Source organism: Apodemus sylvaticus, chromosome 7, assembly GCF_947179515.1.
Source record: "Apodemus sylvaticus chromosome 7, mApoSyl1.1, whole genome shotgun sequence".
Taxonomy (NCBI): domain Eukaryota; kingdom Metazoa; phylum Chordata; class Mammalia; order Rodentia; family Muridae; genus Apodemus; species Apodemus sylvaticus.
In genome coordinates, this window is record NC_067478.1 from 20502151 (window position 1) to 20529176 (window position 27026).

Consider the following 27026-nt stretch of genomic DNA (forward strand, 5'->3'; position numbering starts at 1 on the left):
AAATTCCATTTCTTCATTCTGCAGGCTAGAGATGGTGCCATCACGGTGCTCTAGGGATCCCCTCCACCCTGAAGTGGAGTGCTCACAAAATCCTTTCCCAACCTTGAGACGTTTCCTCCAAAAACCTACCGTCTGGTGGTTCTAGGTTGGTGGGTGGCAGGTTGCAGAGTGAATTATTTCATAGCCTGTCAGGGGTTAGGTAAGCCACTAGAATTAACCCCACACCCACTCACCCACACCCACACCCACAAGCTGACTTTCTCTTGTTCTTCTCGTCCAGATGAATTTTTCAGTCAAGGATGTGCTCCTGGGTATGAGAAGAATTCCACACTCTGCGACCTGTGCATTGGCCCAAACAAATGTGCTCCGAACAACAGAGAGGGGTACAATGGCTACAACGGGGCTTTCCGGTGAGTTCCATATATATATGGATTGGATACCTAAAATCCACATAAAAGCCAGACACAAATGTATGTCTTTGACCTTGGCACTTGTGGGTGTGGGATGGAGCAGAAACAAATGGGTCTCTGGAGCTGACTGGCCAGCCAGCTTAGCAAAACTGAGGAGCTCCAGACGCAGTGAGAGAACATATCTCAAAGAGGAAGGTGGAGAGTGATGCCCAACATTGATTTCTGACCTCTGCACACATGCGCACATGCACACATACACACATACTCACATGAATGTGCATATACGCCCTCCTCTAGCACCCACAAAGAATATAGGAAATAGTCATGTGGTATGCGGAGCTGAGCTTGTAGAACTGCACAGCAGCTTGGGGCCTTGTGTTTCCCTTATTCTGTGCACTGTTTAGCGATAGAATGGCCCTGATGACATCAGGTGACCAACCTGGATCTACAAGGTGCCTCTGAATGACCTGTGTCAATCTGACCTCCTGTCTTCTCTCTGTCCCCATATCCGGACCTCTTCAGGTGTCTTGTTGAGAAGGGGGACGTAGCCTTTGTAAAACACAAGACTGTCGAGGAAAACACTGAAGGTATGTGTGCACTCTTCTGTCCCCTGCAGAATCTGGGTCACTGGGGATTTGCTGAGGCTCAGGGATGACTCCAGGGGAGCAGTGCCGATACTGTCAGGCTCTAGAATCCTAATTCTCAATTTGGATGTTCAGTGGAGAGAGAAGCAATTGCTCTGCAAAAAGGAGCCAGAAATCCCTATTGGAAAAGCCATCGAAGGTTGGGGCAGGCAGAATATACCTTGGGAAGCTGCTTGCACCGCCCTGTGCAGAGAAGGAGGGGACGCATCGCAGCACCGAGGACCCAGTGTAAAGGCTCTCCCACTGCCAAGTCCAGAAATGTTGGACATTAAATTAATGTCAACAGTAACAGATGACACACCATAGATCAAAGTAAGAGTCCACGATGCAATCCTGACTAGATAAATGATGAAGAGAGACAGCTCTTGCTGGCCATGGCATGCCAGCTAAGGAATGAGAGGGACAGCAAGGTCGGGAAATGAGCTTGAGCACTGGGAAGGAGGTGCACGCCAGGCCTTGCATGTCACCAAGGGCTTCTGGGACACTGCAGTTCAGGCCATCAACCACTTCCCCGCCACCTCTCAGGTCTGTTGTCTTCAATGTCACACAGCTGTCTTGGGTAACCGATGTGGGATGAGTGATCTCTGAGACGCCTTCCCAGTCGGCAAAGCCCATTCTGCTATGAGAATCCTCTGTCCACAAGGCTGTAAAGTATCTGTGTGCACTTTGGCTGTGGGCAATCCCTGGGCTCTTCCCTTCCTCTTTACACTCCCAGCACCTGAGCCTGCGCTCAGAAGACACTAAGAATTTATTTAAAGGACTGGTTTGACCTCTCTCTCTCTCTCTCTCTCTCTCTCTCTCTCTCTCTCTCTCTTTCTCCCCTTTTCCTCCTCCTCCTCTTCCTCCTCCATCCCTCTTTCTCTCCCCTCTCCCTACCTTGTTCTCACTCTCTCCCTCTCTCTCCCCCCCCCAGAGGTCCCGATCCTGCTTTTTTGTTTTTGTTTTTGTTTTGTTTTGTTTTTGTTTTTTGTTTTGATTATCACATAATGCATGGTTTTATTTATCATCAATTAAAAACTCAGTTGAAGATATTTACAATATCAATTGAACTCAATCTAAGGAATCAACTTTCATGTTTTTACATGTCAACAACATTGGGTATTAAAAGGACAGCCAATATAATTATGCTCAAAATTATTCAGCCCACAACTGTAAATGTTTGGTTTTAGGACATTTATATACAACTCAGTTTTAGGTATTGAGTTCTTTGGCTTCTAGGAAAAAATTTTATTTACTTCACTAATGGGAACGTCTCTTAATGCTGGGATGGCGTCTTCTTGGTAGTTTTTCTTCTGTTGGTTTTCAGCATAGTTATCTGTGATCGTATGAATGGAGTCAAGTGGAGAGGTACTCATCATGTTGATTCCAAATAAGAGCATGTAACCAATTACAACCGTTATAAGGAGGTAGACAGGCAACGCAACTGCCCAGTATTTTTGAGGCCAGTAAGTTAAGCCTAAAGAGTTTAACCAAGATTCGGGAACAAAGGCCCACACAAGATATAGTATGAAGCCAAACTGTGAGCTTAGGAAAAGAACAAAGCCATAAATCGCTCTTTCTGGCAATGGCGACGGTGAGTTTTCCATTCCCTGTGGCTTTAGACAATCTCGGACCCTCTGAGGCGAGAAAGGGGCCCGCGCCGGACCCACGTCCCGAGTCCTGCCCTCTCATGAAGGGCCCTGTCCCCGCCTACGTGAGGCTCGGACAAAACGGGAGGCCCTTGACCCTGAGTTCTCCAAGCCACCAAGGCCCACCCGTCCCCACCCCTCAACCTCTCAGTACTCCCCGATCCTGCTGTATGAGTGAGAAATGAAAACTGGCAAGAAAAACTCGCCAGGAGGAATCACTGAAAGCCTCTGAAAGAGCGACGGTCTTTAAATCGATTGATTGATTGATTGATTATTGCAAAGAGAATGCCGAAAAGATTAAGCAGCCGAGATAGGACGTTTGCACGCGGGACTAGCATGAAGTCAAACTGAAAATGTTGAGGAGAATCGAAAAGCATCCTCTGGGGAGGGTTTTCCGTTTGGAGAACCAATGAGGCAGCACAGAGGCGGGGAAACCGCCTTAGAGCATCGCCTTCTTCCCGCCCCTCCCTGGAGAAGTACAAAAGGATTTTGAGACCGGCCACACTGTTTCTCCAGCTAACCTAGAGCTCACTGTGTAGACCAGGCTGGCCCCATATTCACAGAGATCCATTTGTTTCTGCTTCCCAAGTGCTAAGATTAAAGGCGTGCAGCACCATGCCTGGCTTTCTTTCTTTCTTTCTTTTTCTTTTTCTTTTTCTTTTTCTTTTTCTTTTTCTTTTTCTTTTTCTTTTTCTTTCTTTCTTTCTTTCTTTCTTTCTCTTTCTTTCTTTCTTTCTCTTTCTTTTTTTAAGCATTGTAGTCGTTTAGCATTGGAATTTAATAGAGATGAAGGTTTTTTTTTTCTTTTCTTTTCTTTTCTTTTTTTAAAAATTACACCCATAGAATATGGCTCTCTCTTTCATTCGGCCGAGAAGGAAGGTCAGAGAAGCGGGGTCACTAGTGAGCTCTTGTGCGTTGAGTACCACCTGCAATGAATGGGACCATGGTCTCCTCCTAATACTACCCTAACCTTAAACACGCGCTTCTGCTGGACAGAAGGCACACACCCTCCATACACCTCCATACATAGGTCAGTGGCATCCCAGTGACTAAACCGGTTAGATCGGGCTGATCCACCTCTTTTCTCTACGCAGGAAAGAACACTGCTGAGTGGGCTAAGGATCTGAAGAAGGCCGACTTCGAGCTGCTGTGCCCTGATGGCACCAGGAAGTCTGTGGATGAATATGACAGCTGCCACCTGGCCCAAGCTCCAAACCATGTTGTGGTCACACGAAAAGAGAAGGCATCCCGCGTTAAGGAAGTGCTGGATAGCCAGCAGGTATGAACCACCAGGGTCTGCTACCATTTATTCCTAGCAGGGGCGGGTTATTTAGAGTTAAATGAAGCTTCAGAGTGAGCACTCCTTTCTGAAAGCTAGAATTTGGACTCTATAGATCATGGACTAGAATATCTGAGTTCAAATCTCAGCTCAGCGGCAGCTTTTGATCCATGCCATCTTAGGCACATAGCTTAATATGCCCATGTTCAGTTTCCTCACGTATTAAATGGAAATAATAACACACACACACACACACACACACACACGTTTCTAAGTTAATAAAAAAATTTAAATGAAGTAGTGCATGCACAAGACTTAGGAAATGTGTGTCTACACGAAGGTCTTACAGTGTATTAGCTGGGACTGGATTCCTCAGACCTGGCTCTGGTCCTGTGAACTCCTAGTCACTACAGACCAGTTCCCACCTGACCCAAGAGCCCTCAGGACCTACAATCTGCCTTCCAGCTCATTTGGATCTTAATTTAGAACTATATTTTCCTCAAGAATGTTTTTCTGAAGATGAGGATGACATCCTGTTTCCTAATGTTCCTTCATACAAATCTTAAGGGCCAGAATTGGCTACTACTTCACTAGCTTACATCAGTTGTACCATGTTCTTAACAGTCTGGAAAATACAAGACTCTTACCCTCAGAAAAACCCTGTCAGGGCCAACCTTGGAGGGCAGTGGGAACCGAGACCATTTGAATTCTTCTATCCATTGGGCCCCTCTACACAGAAAAACATTACTCTCCCTTCTGGTATAGCCTCCTACCTTTTAGTTTGTCATTAGTTTTAAAAGAAAAGAAAAATAAGTAGGATAGCATACCTTGAAAAACCCCTTTAAAAGCACATGATAATCTCCAATGGTGTTTCTAGTTTGACATTAGCTTTGGGTCAAATAATCTTACAATCGCAAACAGTTTCATATCAGTATTAGTAATGTCTAAAGAGATGGGATTTACTTTTTGACTCAGTGTGAAATCTTTATAACCTTTCCACAGTGTTTTAAATCTCTGCTTGTTGTGTAGATTCTTATTAAGCTATGCCAATTATATAAAGATCTTAATATTTAAAGAGAGTGCACAATGATAATAATGAGCATTTAAGAATATTCCTCAGGCTCGACAAAAGGCTAGACTTCTTAGCATTGTCATTTACAGCCGTCAGAGGCTGAGGAAGCTAAGTTGCCGGCCTGAGAGAAATTTAAAATTTATCCAGACATGAACTTCTAGTGATTTGTTGTTTTTAATCCTACCATTCCTATGAGAGGACTTATATCTGATGTCTTAATGGAAGGGACATCTTGTTTCTTCTCACTTCCTATAACCACTTCCAAGGCACTTAGTCATGACATGGAAGAGGACAGAAACGGTGGGAGTGGGTAGTTGAGAGGGCTGGCACGTCTCAGAGGACTTTGGGGGGTGTTGTGGAAGAATGTGGTTCAGGCTTCAAGTGGGTAGATGGTAACTGAAGAAGATGGGAACTTGCTGAGGCATCTTTTGTAGCCTTCTCTTGTTCCCAGGGCTGACTTGGACCTTCAGCCCTACCTGCAGGACAGGTGTTTCCGGGCCGGGACATAGGTTCACATGTATTTTCTGCATATTTGACAGGCGTTATTTGGGAAAGGTAAATCGGACTGCACTGGCAGTTTCTGTATGTTCCGGTCTACCAGCAAGGACCTTCTGTTCAAAGATGACACCAAATGTCTGGTTAAGCTTCCAGATGGCACCACATATGACAAATACTTAGGAGCAGAGTACATGCAAGCCGTTGGTAACATAAGGAAGTGTTCAACCTCAAGTAAGTAAGACGAACAGTGTGGAGACGTTGTAAAGAAAACCCAGTGATGGGCGCTGGAATGATGTGTACAAGAACTCAAACCCTTAGGAAATAGCCACCTGGGCAGGAGGAAACCTAGCATATATAACCACATGGGTTATATGCACATATTGTAAATGGGCCACCAACCTAGGATACTAGGGCTGTGAAATTATTATATGTACACAATCCCACATTATGTCTAAGAAGATAAAAAAGGGGGGGCACCAAACGTATTAGAGGCCCTTGTCCAATATGGCAACAGCTGAATTAAATCTAGATATCATATTCTCGCTCCACCCAGCTACAATTTTAGTTGAAAGTAGCCATAGCAAAAAAAAGAATATCACAGAACATCCTTTTAGACAGCTCTGTTCTATAGAACTTCAATTATGACGAATTCTGGCTAGCTAGAAAGTTGCTAAGCAACATCTGCAATGCCATATTCCAGGAATTTAAATAGAATAAAATATATCTTACCATCTGTTTGGGGATGAATGGAATCACCTGAAAGCATTTGTAAAGGGTGAGAGAATGCATGTGATATACAGTGGTTAGTCTTCAACTGTAGTTTGTAGGTGAGTCTTGGCCTTAGTTTAAGTTGTTGTCCTGGAGAGACAGTTTCAGAGTCTGTGCTGGTTCAGGGTGGTGGCACTTTCAAGGGTGCCACATGTCGATTCATAAGATGTCTCAGTGGGGAAAAGAGCCCATGGCACAAGCTGGATGACCTGAGTTTAATCCCTAGATCTGACAGTAGAAGGAGACACTAACATATATATGTATTTTACAAGTTGCCATGTGGAATTGTAGTGTAAGCAATGTGACTGTTGAGATCTAGTGTTATGAAATCCAAGTTACTATTTCCCTTACCTATGCTCAAGAGAACAGGCTAGCTTTCTTTTTCCCCCTCCATCTGTAGACCCAGCTCAGAGGTTGCTGGGAACTCCCAGCTACCATCTGCCTAACGTTCTCAGGGAAGAGCCTTCCTAGGCAGCTTCTAGTTATATGAATTCAGGTTCAGAGCCTCGCCGGTTAAAAGCAAGGTTGGAGATGCCATAGGGCAGAAAGTCACGTGACAGCTTCTACGTCTTGTGCGGAGCTTGCCCTGTGAGAGGCTCCTGAGTTGTGCAGGGAAGTAGGCTTGAGAGGGACGGACCACAGTATGCATCAGAATGGCAGAACCATGAGCCTTGACACAATTTATGTTATTCTGAATTGTCCATTCAGTTCATTCATTCCGCAAAACAGTTCAGAGAAGAGGATTCTGAATGTCCTATATCTTTCTTCTCTCCCCAGAACTCCTAGAAGCCTGCACTTTCCACAAAGGTTAAAATCCAAGAGGTGAATTGCCACCGTGGTGGAGATGGACACCCACATGATCCAAGGACTTCTCTTGGCCTCCATGCCCTGAGGGGTTGGGGCCAACAGTGTCCGTCTTCACTGCTGTGTGTTACCATGTACACAGAGCATAAAATAAAAACCACTGTTGACTTTACAGTTTCCAAACTCCATTCTTTTTAAAATATTTTCACCAGGATTTCTTTCTACCATCTGACTGAATATCATATAAATTGAACCTTGTCTTCTGAGCTCAAGATTCAGGTAGTTGGGGCTGGAGAGATGGCTCAGAGGTTAAGAGCACTATCTGCTTTTCCAGAGGTCCTGAGTTCAATTCCCAGCTCCCACATGGTGGCTCACAGTTGTTTGCATCTCCAGTTCCATGGATCTGATGCCGTCTTTTGCTTCACAAAATCTTGCATACATATGAGGCACATAAGCTCACACAACCACATACACATAAAAATAAAAGACCGAAAATAAGAATCTTTAAAAAATCCGGGTGGTGGCGGCGGCGGCGGCAGTGGCGGCGCACGCCTGCAATCCCAGCACTTGGGAGGCAGAGGCAGGCAGATTTCTGAGTTCCAGGCCCGCCTGGTCTACAAAGTGAGTTCCGGGACAGCCAGTGCTATACAGAGAAACCCTGTCTCAAAAAAAACCAACCCCCCCCAAAAAAAGAATCTTAAAAAAAAATAAAATTCAGGTAGTCTTTCCCTTGGTTCAGTGTTGAGCCCAAACTCACAACTCTTGAGTCAACCACCCAAAAAGGACATTTTTGAAAAGGGTCTCTTGGGTCATTCTAATAGAATCAAATCTATATGGCCACACGCATGTGTGTGTGCACATGCGCACTCACAGGATGCCAGAAAGAATTTGTTACAAAGAAATGCCTCAGTGAGTACCGAAAAAGTCGATAGAAGACCCACTTCTGTTAATTCGCTGTGGCATAACAGCCATGGTCCAAAACCAAATCTGAATCAGCTTTTGGTAAAAAATCTCCCTTCATTGCAAGACATTTGTTGTTAGTGGGCGGGTCCTTTCTCATCAGTCAGATAGGTGGCATGGACAGGTGAGGAGCTTTGGTGTATAGGATGTGGGGGCAGACATGTCGGTGGCGCCCTCTAGGGTTACAGTCCTCCTGTAGGCCGCAGGTATTCAGGCCCTTAGCTTTGCTGTCAGCCAACAGCTAAGTCAGTAAGGGCCAATGCTAGGAAATCAAAAAGTTCCATCCCCCAAGGCCTTGGCTTATTTGTACGAAACGAACATTAAAAAGAGTGCTTTATAGAAGAATGACTCAAGAGTTCAGCATTAACACTGACAGTGACTTTTAACAGATTTGAATAGTGTGCCCACTGCCCAGGGAGAATTGTGGTCCTGTTCTTGTCTCATTTCTACCCTGGTGTCTCCCATTCTCATCCCACTTTCCTGGAAGGTACAGGCTCCGTGTACCCTTCTCCCCACGTATTAGTAATAAGCGGTTGGCTGAGCATAGAGACTAGTTATCAGCTCTACCTGTCTCACCCTGACAGAAGTCACTGCTAACCAGCAACTCTCAAACCAGCTTGCGTCTTCATTCTTAGTCTGTTTCCTGTGCTCTGTGAAGGAGTTACCCTCCCTTTCTTGGGATGTTTTTCCCTCTCTGACATGGTCATTCTCTTTGATTCCCCCTGTTCTCTATTCATATGTGACCTGAATTGTAAGCTTATCGTACCAATCTGGGTATCTTGAGAATTCTCTTGACAAAACTTCAGCAGTGGCTAGATATAAAATTAATTCAAACAAATCAGTAGCCTTCCTATACTCAAAGGATAAACAGGCTGAGAAAGAAATTAGGGAAATGACACCCTTCACAATAGTCACAAACAATATATAAAGTATCTTGGTGTGACTATCCAAACAAGTGAAAGATCTGTATGACAAGAACTTCAAGTCTCTGAAGAAAGAAATGGAAGAAGACCTCAGAAGACAGAAAGATCTCCCATGCTCATGGATTGGCAGGATTAATATAGTAAAAATGGCCATCTTGCCAAAAGCAATCCATAGATTCAATGCAATCCCCATCAAAATTCCAACTCAATTCTTCATAGAGTTAGAAAGAGCAATTCTCAAATTCATTTGGAATAACAAAAAACCCAGGATAGCTAAAACTATTCCCAACAGTAAAAGGACTTCTGGGGGAATCAGTATCCTGGACCTCAAGCAGTACAACAGAGCAATAGTATTAAAAACTGCATGGTACTGGTACAGTGACAGGCAGGTAGATCAATGGAATAGAATTGAAGACCCAGAAATGAACTCACACACCTATGGTCACTTGATCTTTGACAAAAGAGCTAAAACCATCCAGGGGGAAAAAGATAGCCTTTTCAACAAATGGTGCTGGTTCAACTGGCAGTTAGCATGCAGAAAATGCAAATAGATCCATTCTTACTTCCTTGTACAAAGCTCAAGTCCAAGTGGATCAAGAACCTGCACATAAAACCAGACACACTGAAACTAATGGAAAAGAAACTGGGGAAGAGCCTTGAGCACATGGGGACAGGGGGAAATTTTCTGAGCAGAACACCAATAGCTTATGCTCTAAGATCAAGAATCAACAAATGGGACCTCATAAAATTACAAAGTTTCTGTAAGGCAAAGGACACTGTCAATTGGACAAAATGGCAACCAACAAATTGGGAAAAGATCTTTACCAACCCTACATCTGACAGAGGGCTAATATCCAATATATACAAAGAACTCAAGAAGTTAGACTCCAGAGAACCAAATAACCCTATTAAAAATGGGGTACAGAGCTAAAAAAAGAATTTTCACCTGAGGAATATCGAGTAGCTGAGAAGCACCTAAAGAAATGTTCAACAACCTTAGTCATCAGGGAAATGCAAATCAAAACAACTCTGAGATTCCACCTCACACCAGTCAGAATGTGAATGGCTAAGAATGACTAAGATCAAAAACTCAGGAGACAGCAGGTGCTGGTGAGGATGTGGAGAAAGAGGAACACTCCTCCACTGCTGGTGGGGTTGTAAGATGGTGCAACCACTCTGGAAATCAGTCTGGCGGTTCCTCAGAAAACTCGGCATGATCCTACCAAAGGACCCTGTTATACCACTCCTGGGCATATACCCAGAGGATGCTCCAGCATGTAATAAGGACACATGCTCCACTATGTTCACAGCAGCCTTATTTATGATATCCAGAAGCTGGAAAGAACCCAGATGTCCCTCAATGGAGGAATGGATACAGAAAATGTGGTATATTTACACAATGAAATACTCAGCTATTTAAAAACAATGAATTCATGAAATTCTTGGGCAAATGGGTGGAATTGGAAAATATCCAGAGTGAGGTAACCCAATCACAAAAGAACACACATAGTATGCACTCACTGATAAGTGGATATTAGCCCAGAAGCTTGGAATACCCAAGACACAATTCACAGATCAAATGATGCCCAAGAAGAAGGAAGAACAAAGTATGGATATGAACAAACTCTGGTCCTTCTTAGAAGGGGGAACAAAATACCCACAGAAGGAGATAGAGACAACATGTAGAGCAGAGTCTGAGGGAAAGACCATCCAGAGACTGCCACACCTAGGGATCCATCCCATATTGTAGTTACAAAACCCAGACACTATTGTGGATGCCCACAAGCGCTTGCTGACAGGAGCTGGATATAGCTATCACCTGGGAGGACCTGCTAGTGCATGACAAATACTGAGGGGGACACTCTCAGCCAACCATTGAACTGAGCATAGGATCCCCAATGGGGGAGCTAGAGAAAGGACCCAAGGAGCTGAAGGGGTTTGCAGCGCCACAGGAGGAACAACAATATGAGTCACCCAGTACCCTCAGAGCTCCCAGGGACAAAACCATCAATCAGAGAGTACACATGGAGTTATCTATGGCTCCAGACCCATAGGCTGTCATTTCCAGGTTTTGGCACCAAATGATGGGTTCATAAAAAGAGAGAAACGGGTTTAGAGAATGTGGCATGGCGGTGTGGTCTGGAAGGGGGTGCCTAGGCGGGCCCATGCCCAGGCACCTCTTCCCCCCTGAGGGACCACACGCACACAGACATGGTATAGAATAGAGTTTATTCAGGACAAAGGATGGGAGTTAGGCAGAGAGAGAGAGAGAGAGAGAGAGAGAGAGAGAGAGAGAGAGAGAGAGAGAGAGAGAGAGAGAGGAGACAAGTGGAGGCCAGCCATGACCATGTGGAGAGAAGGGGGAGGGGAGGAGAGCCCAAGAGGGGCAGAGAGGTGAGAGTGCCAAGAGGGGAGAGCAATGAGAGAGAGCAAGTGGGACAGGTCTACCTGACTGTTGCCAGGCAACTATGGGAGGGGCATACCTGGCTGTTGCCAGGTAATTATGGGGTGGAGCTTAGACAGAATACTAACATAAGCAGCAGAGGATGGTATTGTTGGACATCAAAGGGAGGAGAGGTCTTTGTTCCTGGGAAGGCTTGATGCTGCAGTGTAGGGGAATACCAGTACAGGGAAGTGGGAGTGGATTGATTGGGGAACAGGGGGAGGGGAGATGGCTTATGGGATTTTCCCCCGGGTGGGGGGAGACCAGGAAAGGGGATGACATTTGAAATGTAAATAAAGAATATATCTAAAATAAATAGATAGATAGATAGATAGATAGATAGATAGATAGATAGATAGAAAAAAAAATTCTCTTGACTCAGTGTTCCTCTTTTCAGATTCCCTTCTAGCAATGCAAACAACTTTGGGGTATTCATAGGTGTGACCCAAGTCTCCAGCATCTTCTATGCCTCCTTCTGTAAGGGTCTGAAAATTGCTGAAGGAAGACCCCAGACTCAGACAGTATGCAAAAACAAAGAGTGCTTAATTCTGCAGAAACAACCAGCATGCAGGAGTCAACCATTCTTTGAAATGGTGACCCTAGATAAAGGCACGCAGGCCCTCTTATAGGGGATGGAGAAACTCTCTGGAAGGATTAGGTAATTTAAAATTTCATTGGTGGGTTCTAGGGGGTCACAGGTGATCAGTGGTCCACATTCTTGTGTCATAAGCATTCAACCATGTAATGAAATAGGGCTGCCCACCACAGATGGCCCATTCTGAGATATTTCCCCATTTTTGTGGTTATCCCCAAGCTTTTCTTTGGGAGAGGGCTATTTGTTTGTTTGTTTGTTTGTTTTTCGAGACAGGGTTTCTCTGTATAGCCCTGGCTGTCCTGGAACTCACTCTGTAGACCAGGCTGGCCTCGAACTCAGAAATCCTTTTGCCTCTGCCTCCCAAGTGCTGGGATTAAAGGTGTGCACCACCACTGCCCGGCCCAAGGGAGGGGGGTTTATGATCTTGTTCTGGGTTTTATGGTCTGTTCGTGGAGCTGATGTCTTATGGCCTAGTTTCTGGGACTTATGGCCTATTCCTGAAGCTAGTGCCTTACAGCCTTTTTTGAAATCAGGCCTGGTCCTCAAAATGGAGGACAATGGGGTTTATATTGTCCCTTCACTTCCACCTGTGATCTGCAGTTTAGAGTTTTACAGAAATCAGAAACCCAACCAATCAAAGCCGGGCTGTGGGCATGGCTCAGTGATAGATGACTTGCTCCAAGTTTGATCCTCAGCACCACAAACTAAACAAAGTCAACAAGCAAACAGCCAAAGCCGAAGGGATCATCTAGGCAGGTCTTTCTGGGACCCACCATGGCATAATGACATAGCGACTTTTAATAAAGCACAAAGCTTAGTCCCTTTGCCTGGACAGTCTTCCAGCTTCGCTAAACTTAACCCGAGCATTCTAGCCTATGACCCGCCATGTGGCTAGGTCTATACCTTTCTCTTCCACTACAGTAGGAGTCTGTCCCCTCCCAGGAGGTTCTCTGAATTTCCCCTTGTCTGATTCTTCACCCAGAGTCCCTATGTACAAGTTTAGCCCTTCACTTCCTGCCCAGCTATTGGCTGTCAATTCTTTCTTATAACCAATCAGCAGTGAGATACACTTTTTAGCTTGCCTCAGGAATCAGGCTGTCTGACCTTCAAGTATTTGAGCAGGTGTGGAAGTTATTTACAAATAGAAGGCCCTTACTGAGCCTTTGAAATGACAATACCAGAATCCTGCAAGCATTTAGCTCTCTGAGGGACAGAATTAACTGAAAATACAGAGACACACCTTCATACAATGTGAAGAAAAATTACCCCAACAATCGACCTCTGTGCTGTGATAAAACACCAAGGCCACTTATAAGTGAAAGTGTTTACTTTGGCTTGTGGTTTTAGAGTGTTGGAGTCCATGACACCAGAGCAAAGGCATGGCTATAGGAACAGCTTTGAGCTAACAACGTCTGTATCTGCATGTATGAGGTAGGAAGAGAGGGGAGGGGGGAGAGAGAGAGACTTTTGGTGCATTTATTTTATGTATATGAATACACTGTAGCTGCCTTCAGACACACACCAGAAGAGGACATCAGATCCCATTACAGATCATTGTGAGCCCCATGTGGTTGCCTGGAATTGAACTCAGGACCTCTGGAAGAGCAGTCAGTGCTCTTAGCCGCTGAGCCATCTCTCCAGCCCCAGGGCCCAGTTTCTTATTCTCTGCCTCTGAATCAGGATGTAGGCTCATAGCTACTGTGTCAGTGCTATGCCTCCCTGCTGCCACACTCATGGACTCACCCTTTGAACTATAAACAAGTTCCCAATGAAATGCTTTCTTCTGTGAGTTGACTGGGTCATGGTATCTTTTCACAGTAATAGAACGACAGCAACTAGGACAAGATGTCACCTGGTCAGGTTTTGCGATTTCTAAAGCCCACCCCATTCCCAGTTAGATCTCTATCTTTGCCTTGTGTTTGTTGTCTTATCATGTGAGCTCTCAGCTATGGACTGAATGCCATGCCTGCCTACCTAAGGTTATATGCTCCTTACCATGATGGTCACAGACTTTTATGTGAACCCCAAATTAAATGTTTTCTTTTATGTCTTCTCTTTGCCATGTCATCTCTCTCACAGCAATAGAAAGGTGACTGAGACAGGCTGTTCTCAAAGTCATGGCTGTCCTCCTGAATTACTCTAAGTAATGGGATTATGAGTATCACCACCATGTCTGAGTCAGTGATAGCTCTAAAGAAGAAACAAAGTTTTATTGTTCGTGTGTGTGTGTGTGTGTGTGTGTGAGAGAGAGAGAGAGAAAGAGAGAGAGAGGTGTGAGAGAGAGAAAGAGTGAGAAAGAGAGGGGTGTGTGTGTGTGTGTGTGTGTGTTAAGGACCATAAAAAGAAAAGAAACGATGTGTCATGTTTACTGATAGTTCTGGTGCTGAGATTGTGTTATACAGTTATAGTTCTGATATAGTTCTGGTACTTCTACTAATAATGTGCAAGTCACCTATTTAAAGCTCACGTCCTCAGCACTCCTCTTTAATGTGAAGTCTGTATTATTGATCTGTATCAAATGAGCCCTCCCACATTACAGCCAGTGGTTAACATACAGAAGCCTAACTTCCTATAACTAAATCCCAGCTCTGCCTCTACTGATGTACTCTCATGGGGGAATTACTCAAACCCTTCCTCAGTTTCCCCTTTAACATCTAAATATCTCAGAAATTTGCCCTCCCTATTTCACAATATTAGTGTTTGTTTGTTTATCTTATGTATCTGAGTACACTGTATCTGTCTTGACACACCAGAAGAGGGCATCATTACAGATGGTTGACTGGGAATTGAACTCAGGACCTCAGGAAGAGCAGTCAGTGCTCTTAACCACTGAGCCATCTCTCCAGCCCCCTATTTCACACTTTTATCCTGTGTTAGACTCCAAGTATCTTTTGCCTAAATACAAGGCTCCCATTGAACCCCTAGCCTCAGCCTTTTCTCTCTCATCATAGTTCTCCACAGATCTGCCAGTTCTCCATGTCACTTTTGGCTTGTTGTTATACTCTGAGTAAACTCTAGGTTCTTCAGCAGAGCACACAAAAACCCTTCCAGGTCTGATTCCTACACACGTTTCCAGCTGATTTTCTGCCATTTTCTGCTTAAATGGACAATCTAATCATTCTTTTACTAGCGTGTAACGAGCGACTCAGTATCTGGTGATGGTGAGCCCACGTGGGTGGCCCACAATGTGCTTCTTCTCACCTGCAGTCTGTCTTTTGAGGATGTATCTAAATCTAAATCACATTGGGAACCTTCCAAACTCAAAGTTTAACATCTTTGTTTCATTTCCTATCCAATCACTTACTGACACACTAGAGAGAAGGGGAGAGTCTCGTTCCCTCCTTTCCTGGTGCCTGCAGGCGTTGGGGTTTTCTGTGGTGATGTCACATTGTAATGAAGTCTTGAAGTGACATTGACTTTTATTGTCATCTCCTAGCCAGACCTGCACTCTAAATAATTTAAAACAATAGTATCTACTGAATAATAGAGACTGCAAATGGCCCTGGAGGCTGGGCCACTTCTGACCCGCAGAGGTTTGGTGTTTTTTTTTTTTTTTTTTTTTTTTTTTTTTTTTGGTTTTGGTTTTGGTTTTGGGTTTTTTGGAGACAGGGTTTCTCTGTATAGCCCTGGCTGCCCTGGAAATAACTCTGTAGACAGGCTGGCCTCGAACTCAGAAATTTGCCTGCCTCTGCCTCCTAGAGTGCTGGGATCACAGGCGTGCGCCACCACCGCCCGGCTCACAGAGAGGTTTTTAAACTGAAGCTCACATTTTTTTTTTAAAATGTTTTCGATTTCGATTACCTGCTGAAATCTTTTTTTTTTTTTTTTTTTTTTTTTTGGATTTGGTTTTGTCGAGACAGGGTTTCTCTGTATAGCCCTGGCTGTCCTGGAACTCACTTTGTAGACCAGGCTGGCCTCGAACTCAGAAATCCGCCCGCCTCTGCCTCTGCCTCTGCCTCTGCCTCTGCCTCCCAGAGTGCTGGGATTACAGGCATGGGCCACCACCGCCCGGCTGCTTGCTGAAATCTTAAGTAGAAGAGTTCCCATGAAGATCTTTTACAAATAAGTCCTCTTGAGAAACTGAAAAATGTTGTCTACTCCAGGCTTCCCAAATGACCTATCTGGCTGAGTAGGGCCTGCTTCCTATAGGTGGGAATGATCAATCTCTTGTGGATATCCCCACATCCTCCTGAGCACCGACTTTACTGATTGCTTTTTAAAATGTAGTCATTAGAGTTTTCCCATGTTGGGCGTGTCAATGCAGGACACAGAATTACTGAGTTTTCCACATTTCATTGGCTTTTTTACTCATGCTTCTCTTCGGTGCATCTTTTTCTGTTTTGTTTAGTTGCTGGCATAGGTCAACACATCCTCCAAGATTCAGTTCCATCTCTAGCGACTTTTCTCTGATCTCATAAAGGATTTGACGTGTCTTTGTGGATTCTCCGTGACTCCATCACATCTCTGGTCACATTATACTGTGGTAAAATGTCTCATAAATTTCATCCCATGTAACGGCAGAATAGAAATCCTCAAATGAAGTTTTGCAGCCATTAATTTTGCTCAAATTCGTTGTTCTTTCAAAAATCGAAATGGAATGGGAGTAGAGGGGTGGATTTAACCAAAAGACATATTCATGTATGAGATTCTCTAAAGATAAAAAATTAAAATGCAAGGGGGAAAATCCCACAAAGCCAATACAAGGCTCAAAGCATGGCGGTTTGAATACACTAGCTAACTGGGTTGTAGAAACCAAAAAACTCCAACTCCCATAAGGCACTTGGCGCTCCTCAAGGCGGGTAGCCGAGATACTCCTAAGGAACTACCACTCCCGTGATGCTCCGCGCCCCGCCACGGCGTGGAGCCTAGGGCCACGTATCTTTGGCGGCCTGGGAAGACCACACTCCTCATTCATGGCTTCTGCGAACACCCGGCGTGTTGGGGATGGCGCCGGGGGCGCCTTCCAGCCTTACCTCGACTCCTTGCGACAGGAGCTGCAGCAGAGGGATCCGACGCTGCTCTCCGTGGCGGTGGCGCTACTGGCGGTGCTGCTGACGCTGGGTGAGGCGGCCGGCGTTTTCGGCGAGGGCGGGGTGGCTCGGCGCCGCTGGCCGGGGAGGCGAGCGGCTGGGTACCCTCTTCTACCACCCGTGCAGAGTGGAAAGGGGACACCGAAGTAGCCTAGTTTTTGGGACAGGACTACTTACTTACCGGAGGCGCCCGTGTGCGCTAGAGCACAGCGTGCTGCGGCCGCCATCGCTCACTCCAACTTTGAGCTACTTGTGTCTGAGCTGGGTTCTGCTACTGAGGTCCTAAGGTAGAGTAGAAACCCACCAATCAAATTTAGCAAGCCACTAATTTTTCTCAGCTCCATCGTTCTGTGTATAAGTCTCCACATTTGGGATGAGGGAAATAGAAGTGGGAAAGTTTACAGTCGATAGTGGCTGGCGCTCCGTGAGTTCCTAACAAAATTGACTCCGATCCGTATGACAATGAAAGTAGTCCAGATGAACTCGCTTTTTTGTCGTATTAAATGCCTATTAATGTCTTTTGAAAATGAAGGCTGCCTTTCTCTTCCCTGCAGTGTTCTGGAAGTTCATTTGGAGCCGAAAGAGCAGTCAGAGAGCTGTTCTCTTCGTTGGTCTCTGTGACGCTGGGAAAACGTTGCTGTTTGTCAGGGTAATGCTTTGCTTTCTACCTGGGTTAGACTTAATAGGGATTGTTATGTTATTTCCGTATTCCTGGCGTCTTGCAGTTTATTTGGTACTGGAAACTGTCAGCAAGTTTGGAACGTTTTTAAAAACATGTATTTAAGTTTTTAATTTCTTTTTAATTGTGTGTGTGTGTGTATGCACTGTAGTGCCTGTACTGGCTAGATGTGGCAGATTTGTAGAGTTGGAGTTAAAAGCTGCCTGATGTGGGTACTGGGAATTGAATTCAGGCCCCTTGGAAGGGCAGGATGTGTTCTTATCCAAGTGGAGTTGACTTTCGAGCCCTGGGAGTTAATTCTTGACTTACTTAGGAATACAAGAAGACTCTAGGAAAACCTGAAAACACAAACACACTCGCGATGCTGTTAGAATATGTGGTCTGGGGATGGGGAGGTGACTCAGTATGTTTTCTTGCTTAGCAAAAAAGTGAGGAGCCTAAATTTGGATCCCTGGAACTTTGTCAGGGTCTGTAGAAGGAGTTCCAGGACAGCCAGGGCTGCACAGAGAAACCCTATGTCAAAAAAAAAAAAAAAAAAAAAAAGCAAAAATAAACAAACAAATAAATAAGGTAGAGAGAGATTGAGGGAAGACTCCCAACCAACCTTCAGTATACATATACATACAGTTGTTAAAAAATGCATTATCAGCCAGGTGGCGCACGCCTTTAATCCCAGCACTTGGGAGGCAGAGGCAGGCGGATTTCTGAGTTCAAGGCCAGCCTTGAACAGAGTGAATCCCAGGACAGCCAGGGCTACACAGAGAAACCCTGACTGGGGGGCGGGGGCGGGGGGGGGGGGGGGAACAAAACAAAAAACAAACAAACAAAAATGCATTATCAGTTTCTTGGGCTACTCGGAATATAATGGTTATAGACATACATTCCTAAGTGTAACTTGCATACTCTTTCTTTAATCTAAACAATCCGTAAAAGATAAAAGAAACCCAGTAACTTTTGCTGATTTCTGTGACATAAAATAGTCCCAGCATGGGCAGTTCTGAGCAATCCAGCATTATCATAATCACGACAGAAATTATACTCCTTTGACAGGTTTAAGCTAGTGAGGCTTCCCTTCACTAATATTTAGTTTTATGTAGCCAGTATTTTTTAACCAAACATGCTTTACTATGGAGAATTTCCCCTCTTCCTTTGGAGGGTATAAATAATAATAATAATTATATAATATAATAGGTATAAATAACAACAACAGTAGTAGTAGTAGTAATTACTATTAATATTTTTAATTGTGTGTGTGTTCGTTCATGTGTGTGAGTGCTGGTACGGGTGTGCCCTGGCACATCTGTGAAGGTCAGACCTGAAGTGTTCTTCTCATTGCTGTGCCAGGCTAGTTAGTATGAATTTCCGGAGATTGTCCTGTCTCCCTCCCATTTTCCCCATAGGAGTACTGGGATTGTGAATGTGTGCACTAATAGATCTGGCTTTATGTGGGTTCAGAGGGGCTGAACTTAGGTCATCAAGGTTGCATGGGAAGTGTTTTATCCACTGAAACATCTCCTGAGGCTTTGAGTTGTTTTTGGTGCTTAAAATCTTTACAGGTCAGTAATTTGGCCCCTTGCTGTTGTTTAAATATATATATATAAATTATAAATGTTGGGTCTAGGTGCCACTTTCGGGTCTGTTCACCAGCACTGCAAAAAAGAAGAATAAAGCTGGTAATTAATTATTATTCTACAAGTTAAAAATAAATCAGTATGATCCTTTTCAGCTGTTTCATGTAGCATTCATTTGACTACTCTCCACAGAATTAAAATGTTGTTCTTTAAATTGAATTTGGTGTTATTGTAATGTGCTTACCCTGACTCATCCATCTTGGTTTTGTTTGTTTGTTTGTTTGTTTTTGTTTTTTTTTACAGTTGCTAACTGGCCGGTACAGAGACACACAGACTTCTATTACCGATAGTTCTGCTGTATACAAAGTCAACAATAACAGGGTAAGAGGGATCTGTAGAATGTTCGAGAATCTGACACTCTTGCTTACTGAGTTCTACTGTCATGTCTGTTGCTGACCAGAAGCAGCTGGGGGAGGAAAGGATTTAAACTGTTTATAATCCCAGGATGTAGTTCATTATTAAGGGAAATCAGGGCAGGGTCCTGGCAGCAGAAGCCATGCAGAAAGGCTGCTTGCTGGTTCACTCTTCAGTTTACTTAGCTAGATTTCTTCATGGCCCTGGACTACCTGTCTAAACATGGCACCTCCTACTTTGGACTCAAGAAAATGAGCACATAGACATGCACACAGGCCAATCTGATGGAGACACTTCTGTTGAGGCTTCTCTTACATGGATGTAAGCTGTGTCAAGTTGACAAAGCTTACTGGGGCACTGTGGCTTGTCAAGAAAGGACCTTCTTGAATGGAGTAGTTTGAAGATGTAGGTATCTTTTGTAACTTACTTTTATGTAGAACATATTCTGTATATCAGATCTGCCCTTGGCAATATAGGCAATATTGTCCTCCCCACCCATCCTTGGCAATTTAGTCCTCCCCACCCACCCTTGTAACTTATGTACAGGGTTACAAGACATTTTATTTCTAGGTTCTGTCCAACATTACTGTGATTTTCAGTGGGTACTGGGTCTTTTTCTGGTATAAGTAGGCAGTATATAGACATAGGACAATCATTTAGTTAAAAGTAGTTGTCCTTTTCTGCCTCTGCTAGCCAGACTTTTCTTTAGAAGCTGTCCCATAGTTAGATTTTTATTAGAGCCTTGCTAATGTTTAGTGCTGTTACAGTCTTTTGCTTTTGAGAGCATCGTGATGACGGATATCTTTTGTGAGATTCTCATCATGCATCCCTGTTCCATCTCCCAGGCCCCTCATAGCCACTTTCACCATTGCCCAAGATAAAAAACACACAAACAAACAAAAACTCCAACGCATGGAATAATTCTCATTGTGGAAGCTGTAGTCTGTCACAGTGTGTCCCACAGTTACCCCTCTGTTCACACATTTCACTTGCAAATGTTTATTACAGTAAGTCATTGGTATGGTTTGAGATTTCTGGCTTCTGTGACACCTCATGGTAGATATCTTAATGCCACTATATCACATATTTCAAACATACCCACGAAGTACCAGAAGCATGGCTTGTTGCTCCCCTGTGGAGCTGTAGGGTACAGATGGTAACTGCCAAGCTGATTCCTGTGACGCCTAAGCTTTGGTGAGTGAGGGCGAGGGCATGGTGGCAGATTAGGGATGGAAGGATAGGTGGTGGACGAATTAGAATTTTGATTTTAGAGACCCTGGTGTCTTCAGAATTATTGTCAGTTAATAATAAAAGGGTCAGCCATCTAACTGATTTCAGACAGGGTCTCACTGTGTAGATCAGGCTGGTCTTGAACTCACAGAGATTCACCTCCCTCTGCCTTTCAAGGTGTGTACCATACCTGGTTCAGGATGGCTAAGAACCATCCCTGGTTAAGGTCTCCCTTTGTAGTCTAAGCTGCCTTGGGGCCCAGAGTCCCCTTACTCCAGCCTCCCCATTGTTGGTGTGTTAGAGATGCCCTGTAACAGTCCATCTAGCCCCTACACCCTTCCAGACTCTGAGTCTTTTGATATTGACATTTTACACTTGTAAAATTATTAATTTGGTGGGTCCTTGGTATCAGGGCTTTTGAGGGAAGTGATGCTAGAGACCCAGGGCACTGTTCATGTCGGGCATGTCAGTCACTGAGCTATGCCCCCAGGTTTTTCTGGGTTTTTTGTTTTGGTTTGGTTTGGTTTTTTTTGGATTTGGTTTTTTGAAGACAGGGTTTCTCTGTGTAGCCCTGGCTGTCCTGGAACTCACTCTGTAGACCAGGCTGGCCTCGAACTCAGAAATCCCCCTGCCTCTGCCTCCCAGAGTGCTGGGATTACAGGCGTGTGCCGCCACCGCCCGGCTGCCCCCAGGTTTTTCTAATTGTGTGTTTGTTGTGGGAACATGTGTGTCATAGCACCTGTGTAGAGGTCAGAGGACAGCTTGAGGAATCACTGCTGTACTTCTCTCGTGTGTGTTCAAAGGATCAATCTTAGATCCTCAGTACAAGTGGCAAGTACTTGTACTTGCTGGGCCCCAGATTTTACAGTGGAACATTCCAGGGCATACTTTAGACCTGTGTATGTGTTATAGCTACTGCCCTGTGTGAGTGTTCAGTCCTTACAGTATGATTCATCCAAATCGAGGGGTGCTGTTCCTTGTCAACTACATTGCCAGATCTGGAAGACTTAGTATGAACAAGGAATAATGAACAGCTAATATTGTTTTGTGGTTTGTTTGCAGATTAATTGGGAGAGAGGTTGTATTAGGATTCTCTAAAGGAACAGAGCTGGTAAAATGAATCCATATAAATATAATATATAATAGATTCCCCATATATATTATATAGACAATTTGTTGGTGAGGGTCTGGGCAGGCTACCAAAAAGGGCATAGTGAATCTAGAGGGTTGTGTGCAGTCTGTATGCAGTGCAGACTCTTCTGCAGACACCATGGTCATAGTTGGTTGAGGATGAGGTCGCTGTGAGAGATGATGGATGTTTCTGATACATGCACCAGACCACACCTGATGGTCTTGCTAATTCTATAATAACACTCTTCAGTGAGGTCCTGGGATGGTGACTAGCACCTTTTACAGTGTATAGCAAATTTGCCCAGTAGAAGAGCAACTGGAATGAGATATTGACAAAGTTGGAACAGATAAATGGTGTATCTAGTATACATTTAATTATACATTTAAGTTAATATATTAAGTTAATATAAATATACAATTAAACAAATATTAAACCAAAAGTAAAAATTATGGATGTCTCCTTAAGAAGATTGAGAATCCCATAATTGTAGTACATACTATAACTTACATTATTTGTGAATATGTACTAGTTTTCATGTGGCCTGCTTATACTCACAATGGTGTGTTTCCTAAGCCTTGTAAAGACCATGCTTCTGTGATTCCTTCAGACAGTAAAGTGTAACCATTCTCTTAAAAACGTTATTGCTAGGCATGGTGGTGCAGGCCTTTGATCCCAGCACTTAGGAGGCAGAGACAGGTAATCTTTGAGTTCAAAGTCAGTCTGGTCTATAAAGTGAGTCCAGGAGAGCCAGGGCTACACAGAGAAATCCTGTCTTGAAAAACAAAAACCAGCCAATCAAACAAGCTATTTATTAACATTGTAATTTTATGCATCTTCCATAATTTTGCAATGCTTTGTTCCCTTATAATTCATGTCAGGGATCATGTTTACAGTTTCACCGCCAGGGCTTCGGTGCTTTATTTAGTGTGTGTGCACGTGGGCCTGGGGGGCGCATGTGTCTGTGTGCACAGCTAGGTGTGTTGTTCCTCAGGGTGCACGTTGGTGCCAGGGCATCTCACTGTCCCAGAACTCACAAAGTAGGTTAGGCTGGCTGGCCAGAGGACACGGAACCTGCCTTCTGTCTCCCCAGCGCTGAGTGAAAGAAAAGTGGGTCCACACTGGGACCTTTTTTTTTTTTTCCTGAACCAGTCAGTCACCTTTTATTAGACACTACATTCTCAGTCAGGGTATGAAGGTTCAGCCAGTTCTTCCTGGGTTGGAGTGGGGCAGGAAGTTATGCTCGGCCATGCAATGCCATCCAGCAAGCCCTCTTCAGTGGTACTTGCGGTGCCGCTCATGTTTGAGTTCCTTGTAAGAAATGCAGTAGCTGAAAACCACGTAGGCTGCCAGCACCATGGTAATCCCTGAGATGCTGCCTTTCCGAACGTTGATGTACTTATTGTAATACCGGTTGTACCCTCTCCGGAAGGCTCCTGTAATGCCACTGGGGTGAAATCCCGCATCAGTATCCAGCTCGGCAGCTCCCCAAGTTTGACCTCTCTGAGCTTCTTCTCCTTCAATGGCATGACCGACGCCATCTTGAAGTCCTGATCGGGACTTTTTTTTTTTTAAATAGAGGTTTTTGGAATAAAACTCTGATCTTTTTACCAACTTTTCCCCAGCCACTGTTTTTAAAAAAAAAAAAAGAAAAGAAAAGAAAAAGAAAAACAAACTTTCTTTCTGTGCCTCATGTATTCCAGTGTATTCTAGGCAAGCCTCTGCCCTTCATCCGTGTTTACTACTAGCATATCCTCTATAGACATCCATCTGACTTGCTGCCTGCAGTAAACGTTTGCTTGATTCATTAGCTCAGCTCTGGTGTGTTGATCTGATGGTGAAGGTCTATGGAACTGGACCGAATGGTGATTTGATGTCACTCTTGCTGTCCTCAGGGTAACAGCCTGACTTTGATTGACCTCCCTGGGCACGAGAGCTTGAGGCTTCAGTTCTTAGATCGATTTAAGTCTTCAGCCAGGTGAGTTAGGGATGAAAGAACATGGGTTTATTCAAGTCTGTACTGCGTCCATACACACACTCTCGCTGTTTCCTCTGCTAAGATTGTGACACTGGTATTTTGGGATGTACCTTGGGGTGGCCATTTCTGGGGTGCTAGGACTCTGAAGGCTTGAGAGCCTGCTTAAGGATTGCTTTTCAATTGCTCAGGGAGTGTTACTCTATTAGCATGATTAAACTTCATGGTAACCCTAAAGACACATTTAAAAGTTTTTGTGTTTACGTTTAACTATGTATATGTGGGACAGGGTATGTGCACTTGTGTGCAGGTACAGCATAGACCAGAGGAAGGAGGGCATTGGATCCCCTGGAGATGCGGTTACAATCAGTTGTGAACTTCCCAGCATGAACTGGAAACTGAACTCAGTTCCTCTGCAAGAGCAAAACACACTCTGAACTGCTGAGCCATCTCTCTAGCCTCTGACTCTGAAGATAGCTCTGATGACATGTTAAGGCTATTAAAATCTGGAAAAGGAATTTTTAAGGCTAGGAGGGATCCGGGAAGATACTAAACTCAAACATTAATCATACTCTTTTTGGTTTTCTTTTGTTTTGATAAGGTGGCAGTATCTCTCTAGCCCATGTAGCCCAGGCTGGCCCCGAACTGTAAGCTTTTTCTGTCCCAGCCTCCTGGCTTCTATAAACGAAGTGGTTTTTCCTTCCTGTCTGCCTGCTTGGTTTTGGCTTTTCGAGATAAGAGTCTCTACGTACTTCACATTAACCTTGAACTTGCTATGTAGCCAAACAAGGATAACCTTGAATTTGCAAGTGCTGGGATTATAGGAATGTGTCACCATACCTAGCAAGTCTTTCCTTCCTCTTACCTTCTCTTAATCTTTCTTTTCTCCTCTTTTTTTGGGGGGGGGGGTCATCAGTCATCAATAAGAAATTTCCTTGTGTATGTTTTTTGTTTGTTTGTTTTTTTAGCATAGAAATACTGTAAGTGCCTAGCATTGTCCAAAAAATGTGAGAGTTTTATTTCTAATTGTCTTGAAGTTGAGCTGCAGGGAGTTGCCCAAATGGTTCTATTGGGCTTTATGTTCCATGTTGGTATTGGAAATCATGTACAAATGAAAATGGAAAGCCTGCCAGCACCTTATTTCTGCCCCATTTTTCTACTCAGAATCATGCCCACGGGGACGAATCTAACATTCAGAATTACTGATGATATCAGGACAAAGGGGTTAATGTTTCCTTTGCTTTGTTTGAAAGAACAAAACATTTCTCTCAGAGTAGATTATTGGGGGGGGTGGTGTCAGGGTTTGAGACAGGGTTTCTCTGTGTAGCCCTGACTATTCTGGAACTCCCTCAGTAGATCAGGCTCGCCTCCACCTCAGAGGTGGAAGTTCAGATCTCAAGTCCTGGGTCTGAACCAGATGCTAACCAGAGTCTGTGGATCAGAAGTTCAGAATAGAACATAGAACTGTGGTCTCCTCACCCCTACAGTAGTGCTCTGCTTTCACAAGCAGCTTTATAGCTAATAGCTTGCTGGGTGCTTTTCCACTAGTGGGTTTGGAGCTGTCCACTTCACAGGAACAACCGCATAGAGACCTTCCTTATTATCTCCCTTGTATAATGCAGCCAAAAGCTAGAGGCAGCATGGCAGCCCAGCATGTCTGTTCTTGAATCACATTAAATTGATACTTCAAGAAAGAACTATTTTTAGTGTAAGTCCTTGTGTCATTGATTTTTAAATTCTTTCTTAAAATGTGTATGCTGTAGTTTTAAATGCTTTCATGTTTGCTATCTAACATTGATAAAAAGAAAGGTAAAATTGTATGATACATTTCAATGATGTGAAGATGTATTATGATAACTGAATTTAGAAAGCATCTTGGAGATGCTGCTGCGATGGTTTAATTGGCAGTCCTGTGCCTGAAGTTCCTGTTTCTTTTGACTGGCATTTGAACCTCCTTTTTGTCTAACATGTCTAGACATAGATTTTGTCATTGCTTCTTTCCATAAGTGGATGGTGTTAAGCAATCTGTCAAAGATGAGAATGTGATTTTTATTCCTCAGACAGTTGAGACATATCTAGAACTGCTAAATGGTGGAACTTGGGTATTCTTTTCTCCTTCTTCCTCTTATTGGGCACTGTGGCACAGACTACTTAGGAGATGCAGGGGGATGACAACTTTGAGACCTGTCTAAGCAAGCTATCTAGTCAGAGTGTCTCAAGAACTTTCATTGTTACTTGCAAATATTTTAGAGTTTGTAGTATAATTACACTGTTTTCCAAGTACTTTGGATAAATAGAATATTCAGCATATAAAGATAAAACTAAATTAACAGACTTCATTCAGTCACAAAACTGTTAAATTGAAAACACTTTTACTATGGTATATGACATTTTTCTTTTTAAGCTGAGCGTGGTGGCACACGCCTGTGATCCCAGCATTTGTGAGGCAGAGGCAGGTGGATTTCTGAGTTCGAGGCCAGTCTGGTCTACAGAGTGAGCTCCAGGACAGCCAGGGCTACACAGAGAAACCCTGTCTCGAAAAATCAAAAAAAAAAAAAAAAAGATTTCTTTTTAAAATTTGGGTGCATGTCCCTGTTCTTGTTTGTGCACTGTCTATGTGCAGATACCCAGAACATGATGTGGGTCCCCTGAACTGGAGTTCAAGCAGTAGTGAGCTGTCTGATGTGGGCGCTGGGAACCTAACCTGAGTCCTCTACAACAGCAACAAGTACTCTTACCATGACCCCCAATGTGACATTTAAAAAAATTCTTCCTTGTGACCTAAGATGGTTTTTCCATCTACTGATTTAAAAGTATATTTTTTCTTTCTGTGGATTCCTGCCCCATTTTAAAAAATAAAAAACAGTATCTAACCAGGACCCACTTCTTCTAAATGAACCCTAGCAAGCACCTTTTGAGCTTCCTCGGGCCTGTGTTCTTTGCAATATTCACCGCTGTAACGTCAGTGGCCCTG

General features: G+C 44.0%; 1 protein-coding gene and 2 pseudogenes across 2 annotated transcripts in view; 1 reads left to right on the forward strand and 2 right to left on the reverse strand.

The window, feature by feature from the left end:
- The window catches only part of LOC127688644 (serotransferrin), a 48028-nt gene that overhangs the window by 15741 nt on the left and 5261 nt on the right, over positions 1–27026 (forward strand). The window contains exons 13-20 of one of the 2 annotated variants that reach the window (XM_052187500.1): positions 281–410; positions 933–997; positions 3777–3961; positions 5573–5762; positions 16828–17085; positions 17609–17703; positions 19608–19685; positions 23973–24055. In XM_052187500.1, the coding sequence (XP_052043460.1) occupies positions 281–410; positions 933–997; positions 3777–3961; positions 5573–5762; positions 16828–17085; positions 17609–17703; positions 19608–19685; positions 23973–24055 (1084 nt within the window). Of the gene's footprint in view, positions 1–280; positions 411–932; positions 998–3776; positions 3962–5572; positions 5763–7076; positions 7276–16827; positions 17086–17608; positions 17704–19607; positions 19686–23972; positions 24056–27026 lie in introns of those variants that run through there. The other variant, XM_052187499.1, reaches the window with a different exon arrangement.
- LOC127688645 (phosphatidylinositol N-acetylglucosaminyltransferase subunit P-like) lies at positions 2067–2711 on the reverse strand (annotated as a pseudogene).
- On the reverse strand, positions 23215–23626 carry LOC127688646 (ATP synthase subunit f, mitochondrial-like; annotated as a pseudogene).